At 49.8% G+C, this 17,234-nt stretch overlaps 1 protein-coding gene across 2 annotated transcripts; it reads left to right on the top strand.

Moving 5' to 3' along the window:
- Positions 1-398: 398 nt before the first annotated feature.
- On the top strand, positions 399-16,409 carry RBM42 (RNA binding motif protein 42). 2 transcript variants are annotated; one of them, XM_077260239.1, is made up of 11 exons: positions 399-571; positions 742-865; positions 942-1,029; positions 6,178-6,312; positions 6,391-6,515; positions 10,284-10,409; positions 10,537-10,641; positions 10,711-10,831; positions 11,169-11,363; positions 14,171-14,265; positions 15,834-16,409. In XM_077260239.1, exons 1-11 carry the CDS (start codon positions 516-518, stop codon positions 15,894-15,896), a joined length of 1,233 nt encoding a protein of 410 aa, XP_077116354.1. In that variant the 5' UTR covers positions 399-515; the 3' UTR covers positions 15,897-16,409. The 2 variants fall into 2 exon arrangements, with proteins under 2 accessions (XP_077116354.1, XP_077116355.1); XM_077260240.1 differs by lacking the exon at positions 14,171-14,265 and having other exon boundaries at positions 403-571.
- Positions 16,410-17,234: the final 825 nt, after the last annotated feature.

Below are 17,234 nucleotides of genomic sequence, written 5' to 3' on the forward strand. Positions count from 1 at the left end.
TGTCTAGATGACGTCCGCGTCACATGGCGGATGGAACGGACGACCATCCGCCACAATCCGTCGCTAATGCAAGTCTATGGGAAAATAGCGGATCCGCCAAAAAAAAATGGCGGATCCACTATTTGATGAAAACGGCGGATTCAAACTGACGCCAAAAGACTGAAATGTCAAAGAGGCCTTAATAGATAAACCCTGCTGTTTTCTCACTGAGACACTGACCTCCTCCCTGCTGCTTCCCTACACCGGCACCGGACTGCTCAGAGAGATGTATAATGGCGGCGTTGCCTTCTCCTCCTGCCTGTGCTAAGTCAGAACACGCCCCCACCCCAGTATGACACGCCCCGGAAGTGACGTCACACCCGGAAACCGCCCATACAGTCTACCATTTACGACGCAAGGCCAGAAACGGAAGTGACGTAGAAACCGTGCGCCGCAACGTAAACCAGTGTATGGCGGAGAGAGAGGAGGGACGGAGGGGACTTGTGCGACTTGTGCCTTGTCTGTGAAGCGGCGTCATGGCCGGGAAGAGCGGGGAGGAGAAGCTGAAGGCGATGGAGGCGGAGATGGCGCTGTGAGTGATGTCCGGGGTGTGGGGTCCCGTGCTGGGACTTGTAGTGCTTATCTCAGCACTTGTAGGGGCAGAGAGGAGGCCGTGTGTCCTGCCGGCCGCCACAGCTGGGGGAGCACCGTCCTCCCCTCAGTCCTGTATACAAGTAGTCACTTTCTTATTTTTTTTTTCAGATTTGAACAGGAGGTGCTGGGCGCCCCCATAGCGCAGCCGCCCGGAGAGCCGGCCCCGGTGCCGTTAGCCCTCCCTGCTGTGCCCGTCATCCGCCCGGTTATAGTGACCAACACCTACAGCCAGGTAGGAGCTCAATACAGTGCGGGGCCGAGCCAGCACCACCGCGCCCGGGGGATAATAATGTGTGCTTCCATCACAGGTGCAGCAGAGCCTGGATGCGCGGGCCGCCGCTGCAGCAAGTGTGCTCCCTCCACTAATGGCTCCACCCGTGCCGTGTGTAGGACCAGGTAAGCATAAAAGTGTCTCTACACTAATCCTGAGTTACATCCTGCACTCCCTATTCTGCTGGTGCAGTCACTGTGTACATACATTACTGATCCTGAGTTACCTCCTGTATTATACCCCAGAGCTGCACTCACTATTCTGCTGGTGCAGTCACTGTGTACACACATTACATTACTGATCCTGAGTTACCTCCTGTATTATACCCCAGAGCTGCACTCACTATTCTGCTGGTGCAGTCACTGTGTACACACATTACATTACTGATCCTGAGTTACCTCCTGTATTATACCCCAGAGCTGCACTCACTATTCTGCTGGTGCAGTCACTGTGTACACACATTACATTACTGATCCTGAGTTACCTCCTGTATTATACCCCAGAGCTGCACTCACTATTCTGCTGGTGCAGTCACTGTGTACATACATTACATTACTGATCCTGAGTTACATCCTGTATTATACCCCAGAGCTGCACTCACTATTCTGCTGGTGCAGTCACTGTGTACATACATTACATTACTGATCCTGACTGAGTTACCTCTTGTATTATACCCCAGAGCTGCACTCACTATTCTGCTGGTGCCATCACTGTGTACATACATTACATTGCTCATCCTGAGTTACATCCTGTATTATACTCCAGAGCTGCACTCACTATTCTGCTGGTGCAGTCACTGTGTACATACATTACTGATCCTGAGTTACATCCTGTATTATACTCCAGAGCTGCACTCACTATTTTGCTGGTGCAGTCACTGTGTACACACATTACATTACTGATCCTGAGTTACATCTTGTATTATACTCCATAGCTGCACTCACTATTCTGCTGGTGCAGTCACTGTGTAGATACATTACATTACTGATCCTGAGTTACCTCCTGTATTATACCCCAGAGCTGCACTCACTATTCTGGTGGTGCAGTCACTGTGTGCATACATTACATTACTGATCCTGAGTTACATCCTGTATTATACCCCAGAGCTACACTCACTATTCTGCTGCTGCAGTCACTGTGTACATACATTACTGATCCTGAGTTACATCCTGTATTATACCCCAGAGCTGCACTCACTATTCTGCTGGTGCAGTCACTGTGTACATATATTACATTACTGATCCTGAGTTACATACTGTATTATACTCCAGAGCTGCACTCACTATTCTGCTGGTGCAGTCACTGTGTACATACATTACATTACTGATCCTGAGTTACATCCTGTATTATACCCCAGAGCTGCACTCACTCTTCTGCTGGTGCAGTCACTGGGTACATACTTTACATTACTGATCCTGAGTTACATCCTGTATTATACCCCAGAGCTGCACTCTCTATTCGCACTCTCTATTCTGCTGGTGCAGACACTGTATACATACATTACCTGTCTTGCCTCAGCTCTGGACTTTGCTTTCTACTTCTGCTGTAGTAAGAGACACCTATGTGATGTTTCTCCTTCGCCACATTGGGGGACACAGACCGTGGGTATTTGCTGTTACCTCTGGGAGGCTGACACTAAGTGAATACAGAAAGGGTTCGCTCCTCCTCTGCAGTATACACCGCCCTCTGGCTCCGGATAGAACCAATTCATGCTTAGTTTCCGTAGGAGGCACACTGGGGTCTGCTATTCAGACCATACTCATTTTTATGTTTTATATTTTTTATAAACCTTTTTGCGCAAGAGGTAGACTGGGGCAACGGACCCTTTCAAGCGGCCGATCTCCCCCAAACAACAACAGGCGAGAGTAGCCTCCCTGTACCCTCTCCTGCGACGTGGGATGCCAGGCCTGTGCTATTTTAGGGGTGACTGTTCCCTTCAGGGTTCCTATCTCCGTTCATCAGCAGCAGACGGGAACACGGAGTGTCGCCTCCATGTACCCCCTTCTGAGCCAGGCCACAGCCCTGTGAAATCCTAGGGGAGCGAACCCTTAGGAAACAGAGAGGCTCTCCCCTTCCATTGCGTCCTTGCTGCTCCCACTGCAGCACCACTAATGGAAAAGCGGAGCTGCAGGGAGCTGGATGGTCCCTCTCCTCCTCCCTGTCAAAGGGATGGCGGATTGAGGGTTCCTGCACCGTCCCTATTGCAGCCCTGACCTGCATGCAGAGTAGCAGCTCTTCCCTCTTCCCATCGCTTCCTCCAGGAGGAGATCTGGAAACCTCAGCGGTGAGTTTTTCATCCGGGGCGGGGGGAAAGGTGCTCCTGAGCATGTCTGGCTCACAGTCGTTCACGACGAGTGGATCAGAGATCTGGTGTCCTTCGGGTACAAAATAGAATTTTCTTCCCCTCCTCCAACCCGATTCTTTGCTTCCCATCCACCCGAGGTGGGTACGCGGGCTCGGGCTTTTTACCAAGCCAAGGAGTCTCTCCACCGAGACAGGGTTATTACCCCAGTCCCAAAGAACAAAAGGTTCCAAGGGTTCTATTCAAACCTGTTCACGGTACCAAAGAAGGATGGTTCACTCAGACCCATCCTGAACTTTAAAGCTTCTAAACAGATTAATCAGTGCTGCATTTCAGGATGGAGTCCCGCTGTTCCTTATTCTCCTCAATGGACCGAGGGGAGTTTCTAGCCTCATCGACTTTCGGGATGCCTATCTTCAGATCCCAATTTTTCCTCCTCACCAAAGATTTCTTCGCTTTGCGTTTCGAGAAGAACATTTTCAGTTCACAGCCTTGCCCTTTGGCCTCGCCACCGCCCCCAGGGTATTCACAAAGGTCATGGCGGCTGCCATGGCCATTCTACACTCTCGGGGCTTAGTCGTTCTACCTTATCTAGACGACCTACTAATCAAAGGGCCATCTTTCCAAGCCTGCGAGGAGTGCATCTGCATTTCCTTGGATACTTTTCTCGGCTTGGCTGGTTAATCAACCTGAACAAGTCCTCTCCCATTCTGGCTCAGCAGATTTCCTTCCTTGGCATGATCCTGGACACTTCACGAGGGTTGGTGATTTTCCCTCTGGAAAAACGTCCTAGCCCTTCAACACAGAGTTCAGGAGCTCTGTCATTCATCTCCTTGTTCCATCTGTTTCGGCATGAAGATTCTCGGAAAGATGGTAGCTGCAAAAGATGCAATCCCGTTCGCCCAACTCCATCTTCGGCCCCTACAACACGCACTCTTGTGTGCATGGGACAAGAGTCCTTCCCTCGATCGTCCATGTCGACTGACCCCCTTGGATCAAGCAGGTACTCCAGTGGTGGACTTTCCGGTCCTCCCTCCTTCAAGGAAAGTCCTTTCTCCCTGTCCATTGGCTGGTTGTCAAGACCGACGCCAGTCTTCTCGGCTGGGGAGCTGTTTTTCATCATCACCTGCCCAGGGCAGTTGGTCCCCGCAAGAATCTCGTCTTCACATCAATGTCCTGGAGAGCCGAGCGATTTGGTTGTCCCTGCGTCGGTTCCATCGTCTCCTAGCAGGCCGCCCCATCCAAATCCAGTGGGACAAAGCCACAGCTGTGGCCTACATCAATCATCAAGGAGGCACTCCCAGCAAAGCCGCAGTGCGTGAGGTGGAACACATCCTTCGCTGGGCTGAAAGGAACCACTTGGTCATATCAGCCGTTCACATTCCAGGAGCGGAAAATTGGGCTGCGGTTTTCCTCAGCTGTCAAGGCCTGGCCTCGGGAGAGTGATCTCTCAATCAGGAAATTTTCCAGCAGATCTGCCTTCTCTGGGGGACTCCAGACGTAGACCTGATGGCATCTCGGTCTAATGCCAAGGTACCAGTGTTTGTGGCCTGATTTCGGGGCCCGAAAGCTATTGGGGTGGATGCACTGGTCCTCGCCAGGAGTCACTTCCGTCTTCCTTATGTTTCCCCACTTACCCTTGATTCTGAAGGTCATTCGGAAGGTCAAGGCGGAGGGGGTACCGGTGATTCTCATTGCCCCGGACTTGCCACACCGAGCGTGGTAGACAGAACTCGGTCAGTTGGTCACAGACGTCCCTTGGCGACTCCCAGATCGGCCGGATCTGCTTTCTCAGGGTCTGATTTACCACCAGAACTCAGAGGCCCTGTGTGTGATGGCTTGGCCGTTGAATGCTGCGTCCTGACTCGTGCGGGTTTTTCCCGCAAAGTAGTTTCCACCATGATCAATGCTCGAAAGCCGGTGTTGGTGTCTATCATCGGATAATCTTCTTCGATTGGTGCAGAAGCAGAGGTCGTCCTCCACTCAATTTCAACATTCCCACCATTTTGGAATTTCTTCAGTCTGGTCTGGACTTGGGTCTAGCGCCAAGTTCCCTCAAAGGGCAGGTCTCGGCCTTGTCCATCCTGTTCCAGCGTAAGATTGCTTCCAAACCCCAGATGAGAACGTTCTTTCATGGAGTCTCCCACATTGTACCTCCCTATAGAGCACCTCTAGACGTCTGGGACCTCAATTTGGTCCTGGGTGTCCTACAAGAGTCTCCCTTCGAGCCGTTGCAGGACATCTCCCTATCTCTTTCATGGAAGGTTGCCTTCCTTGTAGCGATTACTTGGATCAGAAGAGTCTCTGATTTGGCTGCTCTTTCCTGTCAAGCTCCCTTTCTGGTTATTCACCATGACAAGGTGGTCCTCAGACCGTCTCCATCCAGCAGGTTTGTAAAGCTGCGACCTGGTCCAGCCTGCACACTTTCTTAAAGCATTATAATGTGTTTACTCTGGCATCTGCAGACGCAACCCTGGGTAGACATATCATGCAGGCAGCGGTAGTGCATCTTTAGACAGCAGGCGCCGGGAGTTTACTCTGTTATGTTTTTACTTCCCACCCAGGGACTTCTTTGGGACGTCACACGGTCCTATGTCCCCCAATGTGGCGATGGAGAAATAGGGATTTTTGTGTACTCGCTGTAAAATCCTTTTCTCCGAGCCACTCATTGAGGGACACAGCACCCACCCTTTTGGCCTGTTGCCTATGATGAGTGTTCTAGTTTTGACATGTTGTACCTACGGTTAATTTTTGTTAATCTCCTACTGCTTGGTCACTGAACTGGTTCTATCCGGAGCAAATGGGTGGTGTATACTGCAGAAGAGGAGCTAACCCTTTTTTGTATTCACTTGGTGTCCTCCTAGTGGCAGCAGCATAACACCCACGGTCCTGTGTCCCCCAACAAATGGCTCGGAGAAAAGGATTTTATGGTGAGTACACAAAAATCCCTATTTTCCTTTTTGCCCACCAGCGATCCCTCCCCCCAGACCCCCTATTATGAGGCACAGTTTTATCCCTCACGCGTTACAGAGACCCTCGGAGCCTCATCCTGTGATGCCGCCGCGGCTGTCCTTCATCCCACACGTCTTGCAGCACCAGCGAACCAGTAAGTACGGCCTCTTGTTGCTTCTGAAATAGCTTTCTATTTTGCCGTTCCTGTTGTAACTCTGTCTTTATTCCTCAGTGGGTCCCCGGCACCCCGGCATGCCTCCACCACAGCCTCTGATGGCACATCCCATGCACGGACCTCCGCCACCACTGATGAGTCATATGCCTCCTCCCCCTTTAAACATGAGAACCGGCCCACCGGTAAGTCCTCTGATGATTGACAGCTCTAGCTGGTGGAATGGCTGAACTGTGAGTTGCATCATTGAGGGAGAGCAGGTGCTCTGAAGCTGGGGGATCCAGTGATCCAGCTAGCATCGAGAGCGATGCTTGCAAGCGTGTATTACTGCTTAAAGGGAATCTGTCACCCCCCTCAGGCGTTTGTAACTAAAAGAGCCACCTTGTGCAGCACTAATGCTGCATTCTAACAAGGTGACTCTTTTAGTTATGATACCTGCACACGCTGAAATAATCACTTATAAAATGGGCCCTCTCTTACCCTGAAATCGCCAGGGAGGCGGGTCTTGCCTTCCTAATCAGACGCAGCACAGCCGTCACTCCGGGCCTGTGCGCGCCGGGCGCTGCCTCCTCTTGCTTCATTATCGTCCCCGGCGCCTGCGCTGTAAGTCCAAAGGGCAGCGCAACTGCGCACGCCCGAAAAAAAAACGTAATGCGCAGGCGCCGAGGACGATAATGAAGCAAGAGGAGGCAGCGCCCGCCGCGCACAGGCCCAGAGTGACGGCTGTGCTGCGTCTGATTAGGAAGGCAAGACCCCCCTCCCTGGCGATTTCAGGGTAAGAGGGGGCCCATTTTATAAGTGATTATTTCAGCGTGTGCAGGCATCATAACTAAGAGTCACCTTGTCAGAATGCAGCATTTGTGCTGCACAAGGTGGCTCTTTTAGTTACAAACGCCTGAGGGGGGTGACAGGTTCCCTTTAATAGACTGGCCACTCTGAGGAGGCCGGTAACCAAGGCAACATTTAATAATAATCTTTATATAGCGCCAACATATTCCGCAGCGCTTTACAGTTTAACAGTTTCAAACACAACAGTCATAAGTAACAACGTTAACAATACATTAATTAAAGCACAATAAGACGACCCTGCTCGTGAGAGCTTACAATCTACCATGAGGTGGGGGATACAAAGTACAGGTGTGTATTTACAATGATGTATTTACAATGATGGTCCAGCCATCTTCAGGGGGTGGGGGATAGATGGAGATAGTGAGTGGGCTACACACACACAAACATAAAATGACTGATTAGTGAACGTGGTAGGCCGCTCTGAACAAATGTGTTTCGAGGGAGCGCCTAAAACTATGCAAATTGTGGATGGTCCTAATATCTTGGGGTAGAGCATTCCAGAGGATTGGCACAGCACGGGAGATGTCTTGGAGTCGGGAGTGGGAGGTACGGATTAGTGCAGAGGTTAGTCGAAAGTTATTTGCAGAGCGCAGCGGTCGGTTAGGCCGATGGAACGAAATGAGGGAAGAGATGCAAGGGGGTGCCGCACTGTGGAGAGCTTTGTGGGGGAGAACAAGTACTTTGAATTGTATCCTGTAATAAATGGGCAGCCAGTGTAATGACTGGCAAAGAGCGGACGCGTCCGAGTAACGATTAGCTAGATGGACAACCCTGGCTACTGCATTAAGGATAGACTGGAGAGGGGAAAGTCGAGTGAGGGGGAGGCCAATTAATAGAGCGTTACAGTAGTCCAGGCGGGAGTGGATCAGGGCGACAGTGAGGGGTTTTGTTGTTTCCATGGTGAGAAAAGGACAGATTCTAGAGATGTTCTTTAGGTGTAAGCGGCACGAGCGAGCAAGAGATTGTATATGGGATGTGAAGGAGAGATCGGAGTCAAACATAACACCCAGACAGCGCACCTGCTGCCGGGGTGTTATTATGGTGCCACCCATGGAGAGGGAAACATCAGATTTAGGGAGGTTAGTAGATGGCGGGAGCAAAAGAAGTTCAGTTTTGGAGAGGTTGAGTTTCAGATAGAGAGCGGACATAATGTTGGAGACTGCAGACAGACAGTCAGTGGCGTTCTGTAGTACAGCGGGGGTAAGGCCAGGGGATGACGTGTATAGTTGTGTCATCAGCGTAAAGATGGTACTGAAAGCCAAATCTGCTGATGGTCTGTCCAATTGGGGCCGTGTAGAGAGAAAAGAGAAGGGGGGGCCAAGGCTTGAGCCCTGAGGTACCCCGACAGTGAGAGGAAGAGGAGATGAAGTGGAGCCAGAGAACAGAACACTGAAGGAGCGGTCAGAAAGATAGGAGGAGAACCAGGAGAGAGCAGTGTCCTTAATGCCTAGAGACTGGAGCCTAGAGAGTAGGAGAGGGTGGTCAATAGTGTCGAAAGCTGCAGAAAGATCGACAAGAATGAGCAGAGAGTGGTCACCGTTACATTTTGCTGTCAGAAGGTCATTGGTCACCTTGATGAGTGCAGTTCGTTAAGTGTAGGGGGCGGAAGCCGGACTATGAAGGGTCTAGGAGGGAGTGAAAGGAGAGGTAACGGGTAAGGCGGAAGTAGATCAGGAGCTCCAAGAGTTTGTGAGCCAGGGCTGTTTCACTCTGTTTGGAGGTTCTGAGGGTGAGGGGCGCTACTTGGTCCACGGTGCTTCTAAGAGTGTCACTGAAGTTATGTACCGCCAGATCAGGACGGAAAAAGAAGAGATTGGGGACAGTGATGAGTGTAGGGAGTCTGAGAGTGTGTGAGGGTTGATAGCATGTAGATTTCTGAATGTGTGGTAGGTAGGAGGGTGCTGGGGTGGGCGAGGGATTGTGAGTGTGAAAGAGAGAATGTTGTGGTCAGAGAGGGGAAGCGGTGACTTATCTAGGTAGGAGATTGAACAGAGCCGGACAAAGACCAGGTCAAGTGTTACCGTCCTTGTGTGTCTCAGAGGTTGAGAGCTGTGAGAGGCCTAGAGAAGTGGTTAGTGATAGAAGCTGGGATGCAGATGTGGAAGTGGGGCTGTTAATGGGGATGTTGAAGTCTCCCAGGATAAGGGATGGTAGTTCTGAGGACATGAAGTGCGGCAGCCAGGCTGAGAAATGGTCCAGGAAGTGGGTGGGTGAGCCTGGGGGCCGGTATATGACCGCTATTCTGAGGGAGAGGGGACAGAAGAGCCTGATGGTGTGGACCTCAAAATAAGGGAATGAGAGTGATGGAGCTGGGGGATGACCTGGAAGGTGCATTGTGGGGACAGGAGTATGCCGACTCCACCACCAGGTTCGTTTGTGGGTGTCGGGGAATGGGAGAATTGTAAGCCACCATGGGAAATGGCAGCAGGAGAGACTGTGTCGGAATCTTGAATCCAGGTTTCAGTGAGCGCCCACAGATTCAGAGAGTTGTTCAGTTAGTAGTTGTGTAGGAAAGGAAGCTTGTTACATACAGACCGTGGATTCCAAAGGGCACAATTGACAGAGAGGTGTGAGGGAATGCAAGTAATATTAATAAGGTTAGTATGGTTTTGATGTGAGGTAGGGTAGCGGATGGGGGACCGGGGTTGGGGGAGATGTCCCCCGAAATCAGTAGGAAGATAATGAGCAAGTAGTTTTTTAAATTGTACGAAGATTTTTTTTTTTGTGCAGTGTGTTTGGGCAAGATGGGCTGAGGTTTTTCAGAAAGGTGAGAAGTGCATGGGAGCCGTACATGGGAGAGGGAAGGAGAGAGGGGCTGATGTGTATGAGTCGTTATGGAGGAGGGATGGGGTGGTGAATGTGGATGGCAAGGGAACATAGGATAGGAATAAAGCACATGGATAACAGGGAGAGCAGAGTGTGGGTTACCTGACTCCTGCCCTGACTAACTGCCATCATGCCATGGAATAACTGCCTCTTAGCTTGATGCTTCGCTAACTGCCATGGAGTAACTGCCTTTTAGCTTGATGCTTAGCTAATGCGATGCTTTGCTGAATGTGTGCGACCCCACACATGAAGTGTCTTTTATGTTTTTGCTCTTGCAGCCAGCCCCAGTTGGTCCAATGCCGCCTCCACCTCGTCCTGTTATACAGGCGTCTCCAAAAATCAACCCGACGGTCATTCAGGCAGCCCCCACGGTGTATACAGCCCCTCCTGTGAGGAAGATAGAGGTGAGTCCTTGCCGCGGCGTCCTTGCCCCGGCGTCCTTGCCCCTTTTGCCCCCGCATCCTTGCCCCTTTTGCCGCATCTTTGCCGTTGCGTCCTTTCCGCTGCTCCTCACATCACTCATGTCTTTAGGAGGAAATCCCAGAACCTCCGGCCCTGACGGAGGACAAGGAGCTGAGTTACGAGGAAGCGGTGATTGGTCCCAGCATGCCGGAGTTGGAGCCCGTACAGCCAGAGGTCCGTGTATGAAGATGATGGGGTCTGTAGTCCGGTCTGTCCCCGTTATTTACAGCCGTGGTCTTCTAGGTGATCCCGGAGCCAGTGCAGGAAGACAAAAAGAAGATGAAGCCGGAAAAGCTGAAGCGCTGTATCCGAACCGCAGCCGGGACGTCCTGGGAAGACCAGAGTCTACTGGAGTGGGATACTGGTGAGGACTGGACAGATGTCACCGCCGCGGGCAGACGTGGCTCCATTCACATAGGGGGAAAGCGGCCACTTCTGCAGGATGTCCCAGAAGCGTCCTGGCGCCTGTGGTAGTGGCCCCTGAAGACTTCTAGGCTGGTACGCTAGGACAGCCCCCCAGCATACGAGCCGATGAGTGGGGGTGCCTGATGCTTGGCTGACACTGAGGCCAGTCCGTATTGCCATTTGGCACATGTTAAGGCTGTAGCCCATCCTTCCATGGCTGTAGCCCCTTGTCGGCTTCTTGGTAAGATCTTACTACGTCTGACAATATGTAAATGCATTTTGCTTAAACCCCACAGATGACTTCCGGATATTCTGCGGGGACCTGGGAAATGAGGTGAACGACGACATACTGGCCCGGGCATTCAGTCGCTACCCCTCGTTCCTGAAGGCCAAAGTGATTCGAGACAAGCGTACGGGCAAAACAAAAGGATACGGCTTCGTGAGCTTCAAAGACCCCAATGATTACGTCCGGGCAATGAGGGAGATGAACGGTGAGTGAAGATGGGGGGCTGTCGCTTCCTTTCCCTCTGATCGGTGGAGTCATGTTTAGCGCCATGTTGGCGTGTCCTCTGTGGCCATCGTTCTGTAAGGAATGGTTCATTTTCAATATCCCTGCTTGCTGTCAGTGAATGTGCATGTTCTTATGCACATCTGGATTGATCGTGGAGCTCTGATACACTGTAACGAGTCCCGCACCTATGAAGCTCGCGCCGATGCTTAGGATTTATTTTTTCCTGACTTATTTCATCTTCTGCATGCAAAGAGAAACAAGAGTTTTTAGGTATCATGAATAAAAAAACAGATTTTATTGAAAGTTCACAAAACATCATTATATGCGCAACTAATCAAGAAAAAACACAAATAAAGTGATACATGTGCAGAAAGAGAACAGGGATACCAGGAACCACTAATTGCACCTGCCCATCTGTGCCTAGGAATCAATCCTTTTCTAAAGTGCTTGTGCAGTATAACACCGATTGAGAACAGTGCTCATGATTACCAGTGCATTTAAAAAATGGCACGATCTCACCCATTTGTCGCCTCTCGATTTTCTGAAGGTTCCTGTGGCCTCAGGATCCGTGAAACTTTTAACCATGGGGAGAAGAAAATACACCAGAGGGGGGAGAGGGGACAGGACCTACTATCCCTGTCGTGCCCTGTGTGAAAAACTCCCGCCCTCACAAGGGCAGTACCCAAATATGAGCCTGTTAAAGTGATACCCTTGGCAAATGTAGCCACCCTGGAATTGTGTTTCCCTAACTCTTCCCAACGCGTTTCCTCCCCTGTTCAGGGGGTTCATCAGGGGAAGTTGCCCAGGTTAGAGGGGGTATTCTGCAGTGGCAGACATAACCTCCAGCAAAATGGTCTCTGTCACACTAGGTTCTAATTGCCATTATATAATGGCAATTAGAACCTAGTGTGACAGAGACCATTTTGCTCCTCACACTGAGGAATCTGTTACTACATTTATTACCACTGGAGGTTATGTCTGCCACTGCAGAATACCCCCTCTAACCTGGGCAACTTCCCCTGATGAACCCCCTGAACAGGGGAGGAAACGCGTTGGGAAGAGTTAGGGAAACACAATTCCAGGGTGGCTACATTTGCCAAGGGTATCACTTTAACAGGCTCATATTTGGGTACTGCCCTTGTGAGGGCGGGAGTTTTTCACACAGGGCACGACAGGGATAGTAGGTCCTGTCCCCTCTCCCCCCTCTGGTGTATTTTCTTCTCCCCATGGTTAAAAGTTTCACGGATCCTGAGGCCACAGGAACCTTCAGAAAATCGAGAGGCGACAAATGGGTGAGATCGTGCCATATTTTAAATGCACTGGTAATCATGAGCACTGTTCTCAATCGATTGATTTTAAACAAATCTATTTCTTTTAGGTATGCATATTAAAGGTTAAGTTTTAAGAATAATTTCTGTCTATGCTGAAGTATACGTAATTTGATAGTCAGTTTATCTAGAGCAGTACGCTAGATTTTCAATTGCTGTTTATTTGCAGTATAACACCGGTAGGCTTGCCTCCCCCAAACACACTATATATAAGGCGACTTGGGTCAGAAGATAAAGCACCATATGGGGCAAACAAGCACTTACCACGGGCAGAGATTAGGGGATCCTGGGCCGGGTGTTAGAAAGCCCCGACGCGCGTTTCGCGTCTCCAATAGACCGCTTTTTCAAGGGAAGTGAGATAGCCTAAGCAGCAAGGATCTTTTAAGGTCATAGGGTAAGTCACATGTTGTTTAAGGGCCAATCCGAGTGGTTGAAAGTGGCGCATGCGCACCGTATGTCCCAGGTTCTGGAAGTGCACCAGAGCGTCACGCATTACTGTGCACGCGCGGGGAATAAGAAAAAAAGTCCCCGGGCGCGCGAGCAAGGCACAGAGACGCACCGCCGCACACCAGAGATCCGGGATGACGGCACGCATGCGCACAACCACTATATCACCAACGCAAGGTCTGAATAATCACTCAACCTCCACTCCTAACATATCTAGGTGGTATTGACAATAATGCACTATGTAGGAACCACAATGATGATAGAAAATATACATATAGCATCGTAGGCATGGAGACAAATGTAAATTCCATAAATCAGATAACAATTCTAATGTCCACCAGTTCCATAAATCATCATCTAATGAGGTTCCAGCATGGTTGTTGATTAGAGTGGATGGTACAAAGTTAAATCCAACTTCCGGCATTGGTGAAGAAGAGGGGAAAAGAGGAAGGGCCACAGATTTTTTTTATCCCACTGCAAAAGGTTATAAAAAGTGAAAATATTAGAGATAAAATAGTACACAAATTAAAAAAATATGATAAAAACAAGAAACAAACACCCTGAGCAGGGGAATATGGGGGTATGACAAGAATACAAACAATTATTGAAGTATTATTAGTAATGGATCACAAAAAAGATGAAAAATACAGTGACTCATTTAGACCCCTAGGGGTCAGTGTATCTAATAATGTGATCCATTTGGATTTTTTTATAATCACCCCCTCTTATTCCTAAATAGATCGCATCAATCCCTCTCACTTTAAAAGTGGATGGTTCGCTGTTGTGATACTGTCTAAAATGACGGGGGATTGTTTTGAGGAGGGTGATGTCGGTCGCTGTCTTGGTCGCACAAATGTCCCGCACATGCTCACGCACTCGTACTCTAAGTTCTCTTGATGTAAGTCCAATATAAATTTTTGAGCACCCGCATGTGGCGTAACAGATCACATTTGTGCTACTACACGAAATCCGGTGTCTGATATCGAAATGTTTTTTACCGTCGGAAGAGCAGAACGTGGTGCAGCGCAGGACATTTGTGCAGGCAAGACAGCGACTGCATGTATGGAGCCGGGTGTCGGGCCTTTAGAGCCGAATGGATGCTTCAAGGTAGGTACATAGTGACTGCTTACCAAGAGGTCCTTTAAATTTTTGGATCTTCTTGTAGTCATGGAAGGATAGTCACCAAGAGATGTTCCCAGGGCTCAGCATTCAAAATAGACCAATGTTTTGAAAGGATCTGCCTCATATCCTCCCATTCATGGTTGAATGTAGAGATAAATGCGGATAGGTCCATTCTCAGTGGTACGTGGTCGAGCTCTAGTACTTTTGAGGAGATCACCTTGTGGAGTCGCCCTCTGATATCCCTGCTTGATGCACCGGTTGGAATATCCACGTGCAGCAAACCTGGATTTCAAATCCGAGGCCTGTGTTTCAAATTTGGCATCAGATGAACAGATCCGCCTCATCCGGAGGAACTGTCCGACTGGGACGGCCCTGATAGTGGAAGGATTGTGAGCCGAGGACGCATGAATCAGTGAATTCACGGATGTCGGCTTACGGTATACATCCGTCTGGATGGACCCATTCTGATCAACTTCAAAGCTGACTTCCAAGAAGTTGACTTTTTTAATATCATAGGTGTATGTCAGATAGATGTTCAAAGACTTCTGATTCAGCGTCCTCATGAATTGCTGCACCGTCCCATCCCACAAAAAGAAAATATCATCTATATATCTGTGCCAGCACAGCACATGGGAGGCGGCCGGTGGGCCCCCGTCGCCAAACAAAGATCTCTCCCAGGCACCCAGGAAGAGATTGGCGTACGAGGGCGCACAGGCCGCGCCCATGGCTGTGCCGCGCTTCTGTAAATAGAAATGATCTTTATAGACAAAAAAAATTATGGGTAAGGACATAGTGTAGCAACTCGAGGATTATCTCACACAAGGGGCCATCACGGTCGGAGGCCCCCAGGAAGAGGCGGACCGCATCGACGCCATGTTGGTGATCAATACATGTGTAAAGGCTCTCCACGTTGGCGGTCACCATCAATGTATCATGGTCCACAAAAATGCCATCGACCCTAGCCAGGGCGCCCGTTGTGTCCTGTACATATGACGGTAAAGTTTCCACCAAAGGTTTAAGGTAAAGTCAATAAATTGGCAGATCGGGTTACAAAGGCCCCCAATCTCGGACACAATAGGACGCCTAGGAGGGTCGAGGGCATTCTTGTGGATCTTAGGAAGCAGGTAAAAGGTCAGAATTTTTGGAAATTTGACAGTTAAACCATCAAGTACCTGCTTTGTAATCACATCTTTCTCCAGAGCTCTGACCAAAATACCCTGTAGATCGAGAGAGAAAGAGCCCAGAGGATTATAGGATAATCTAGAGTGTGTCTCAGAATCCCTCAGTTGTCTGAGGGCCTCTTGCTCATATTTATCCTGAGGCCAGATCACAATGTTCCCCCCCCCTTGTCTGTTGGCGTGTCCTCTGTGGCCATCGTTCTGTAAGGAATGGTTCATTTTCAATATCCCTGCTTGCTGTCAGTGAATGTGAATATTCTTGTGCACATCTGGATTGATCGTGGAGCTCTGATACACTGTAACGAGTCCCGCACCTATGAAGCTCACGCTGATGCTTAGGATTTATTTTTTCCTGACTTATTTCATCTTCCGCAGGCAAATATGTCGGCTCTCGGCCCATCAAGCTTCGGAAGAGCATGTGGAAGGATCGAAATATAGACATTGTTCGCAAGAAGCAGCGGGAGAAGAAGAAGCTCGGCCTGAGATAACCCCAGACACACGGGAACTGCTGAGCAATGCAAAGTGACAGCCTGAGCTTGGTCTGTCTGGTCAGTGCGGCATCAGATCCCCCACCCCCTTTATTTGAGTCTATAAATATAAAGCCCACTTTTTGATTTGTTGATTGTTGTTTTTGGCTGATTGCTACGTCTGGGGGACATGGGGTCGAGATCTTCCCCAAGTGCGGGATGTGGCACTACCACTAATGGCCAGCAGGTGACGCCATACACCCTTATAAGAAGTTGAAGATGACTCCTTCACAGGAGTCCTGAAATATTAACCCCCTCTGCGCCGCACCCTCTTGTCTTACTGTATATTTATATTAGTGTCACTCTGATTGGTTCATTCCAACTTCATTTTTCTCCTTCACAATATCAGATTTCCCCGCAGATGATTGGTCTTTCATGTTCGGCCGATGTACAGTGTAAATAAAGTTAATGTCGGTTTTCTTTTCATGTGTTTTCTTTTTTTTTTTTTTCTTCTGATTTATATCCTGGGAATATCAGTAGCACGGCCTGGACCACATTACTGTTATACCTGTGTACCCCTATTCCATGCTGCTCCCCCCTCCACGACTCGTTCTCTTCTGTAAGCTGAAACGCTCTGCGCCCCAAAGTGTATTACTGGGAGCTTTAGTTTTGTTTTATCACACTGCTCCCCATAACTACATCCGAAAACCGGGGACCCCCTACTGCACTACTCCCAATAGCTAGACCCTATGTCTTAGGACCCCCTACTGCACTGCTCCCCATAACTACACCTTACATCTGGGGACTCCCTACAGCACTGCTCCCCATAATAACACCTGTTAACTGGGAGACCCCTACCGCACTACTCCCAATAACTACACCCTATATGTGGGGCCCCCCTACCACACTGCTCCCCATAACTACACCCTATGTCTTAGGACCCCCTACTGCACTGCTCCCGATCACCGGGGACCCACTACTGCACTACTCCCAATAACTACATCCTATCTCTGGGGACCCCCTACTGCACTGCCCTTATATCTGAGCATCCCCTACCGCACTACTCCCCATAACTACACCTGATATGTAAGGACCCCCTACTGCACTGCTCCCTATAACTCCACCTTATATTTAGGCATCCCCTACCGCACTGACCCCCGCCATGAATACACATGATGTGTAACGACCCCCTATCACACTGCTCCCCATAACTACACCTGATATGTAAGGACACCCTAACGCACTGCCCCCCGCCATGACTACACTCACTATCTATGGACCCTCTACCATAGCTCTGTCCATTGTGGGG

This window comes from Ranitomeya variabilis, chromosome 4 (genome assembly GCF_051348905.1).
Source record: "Ranitomeya variabilis isolate aRanVar5 chromosome 4, aRanVar5.hap1, whole genome shotgun sequence".
Lineage (NCBI taxonomy): Eukaryota > Metazoa > Chordata > Amphibia > Anura > Dendrobatidae > Ranitomeya > Ranitomeya variabilis.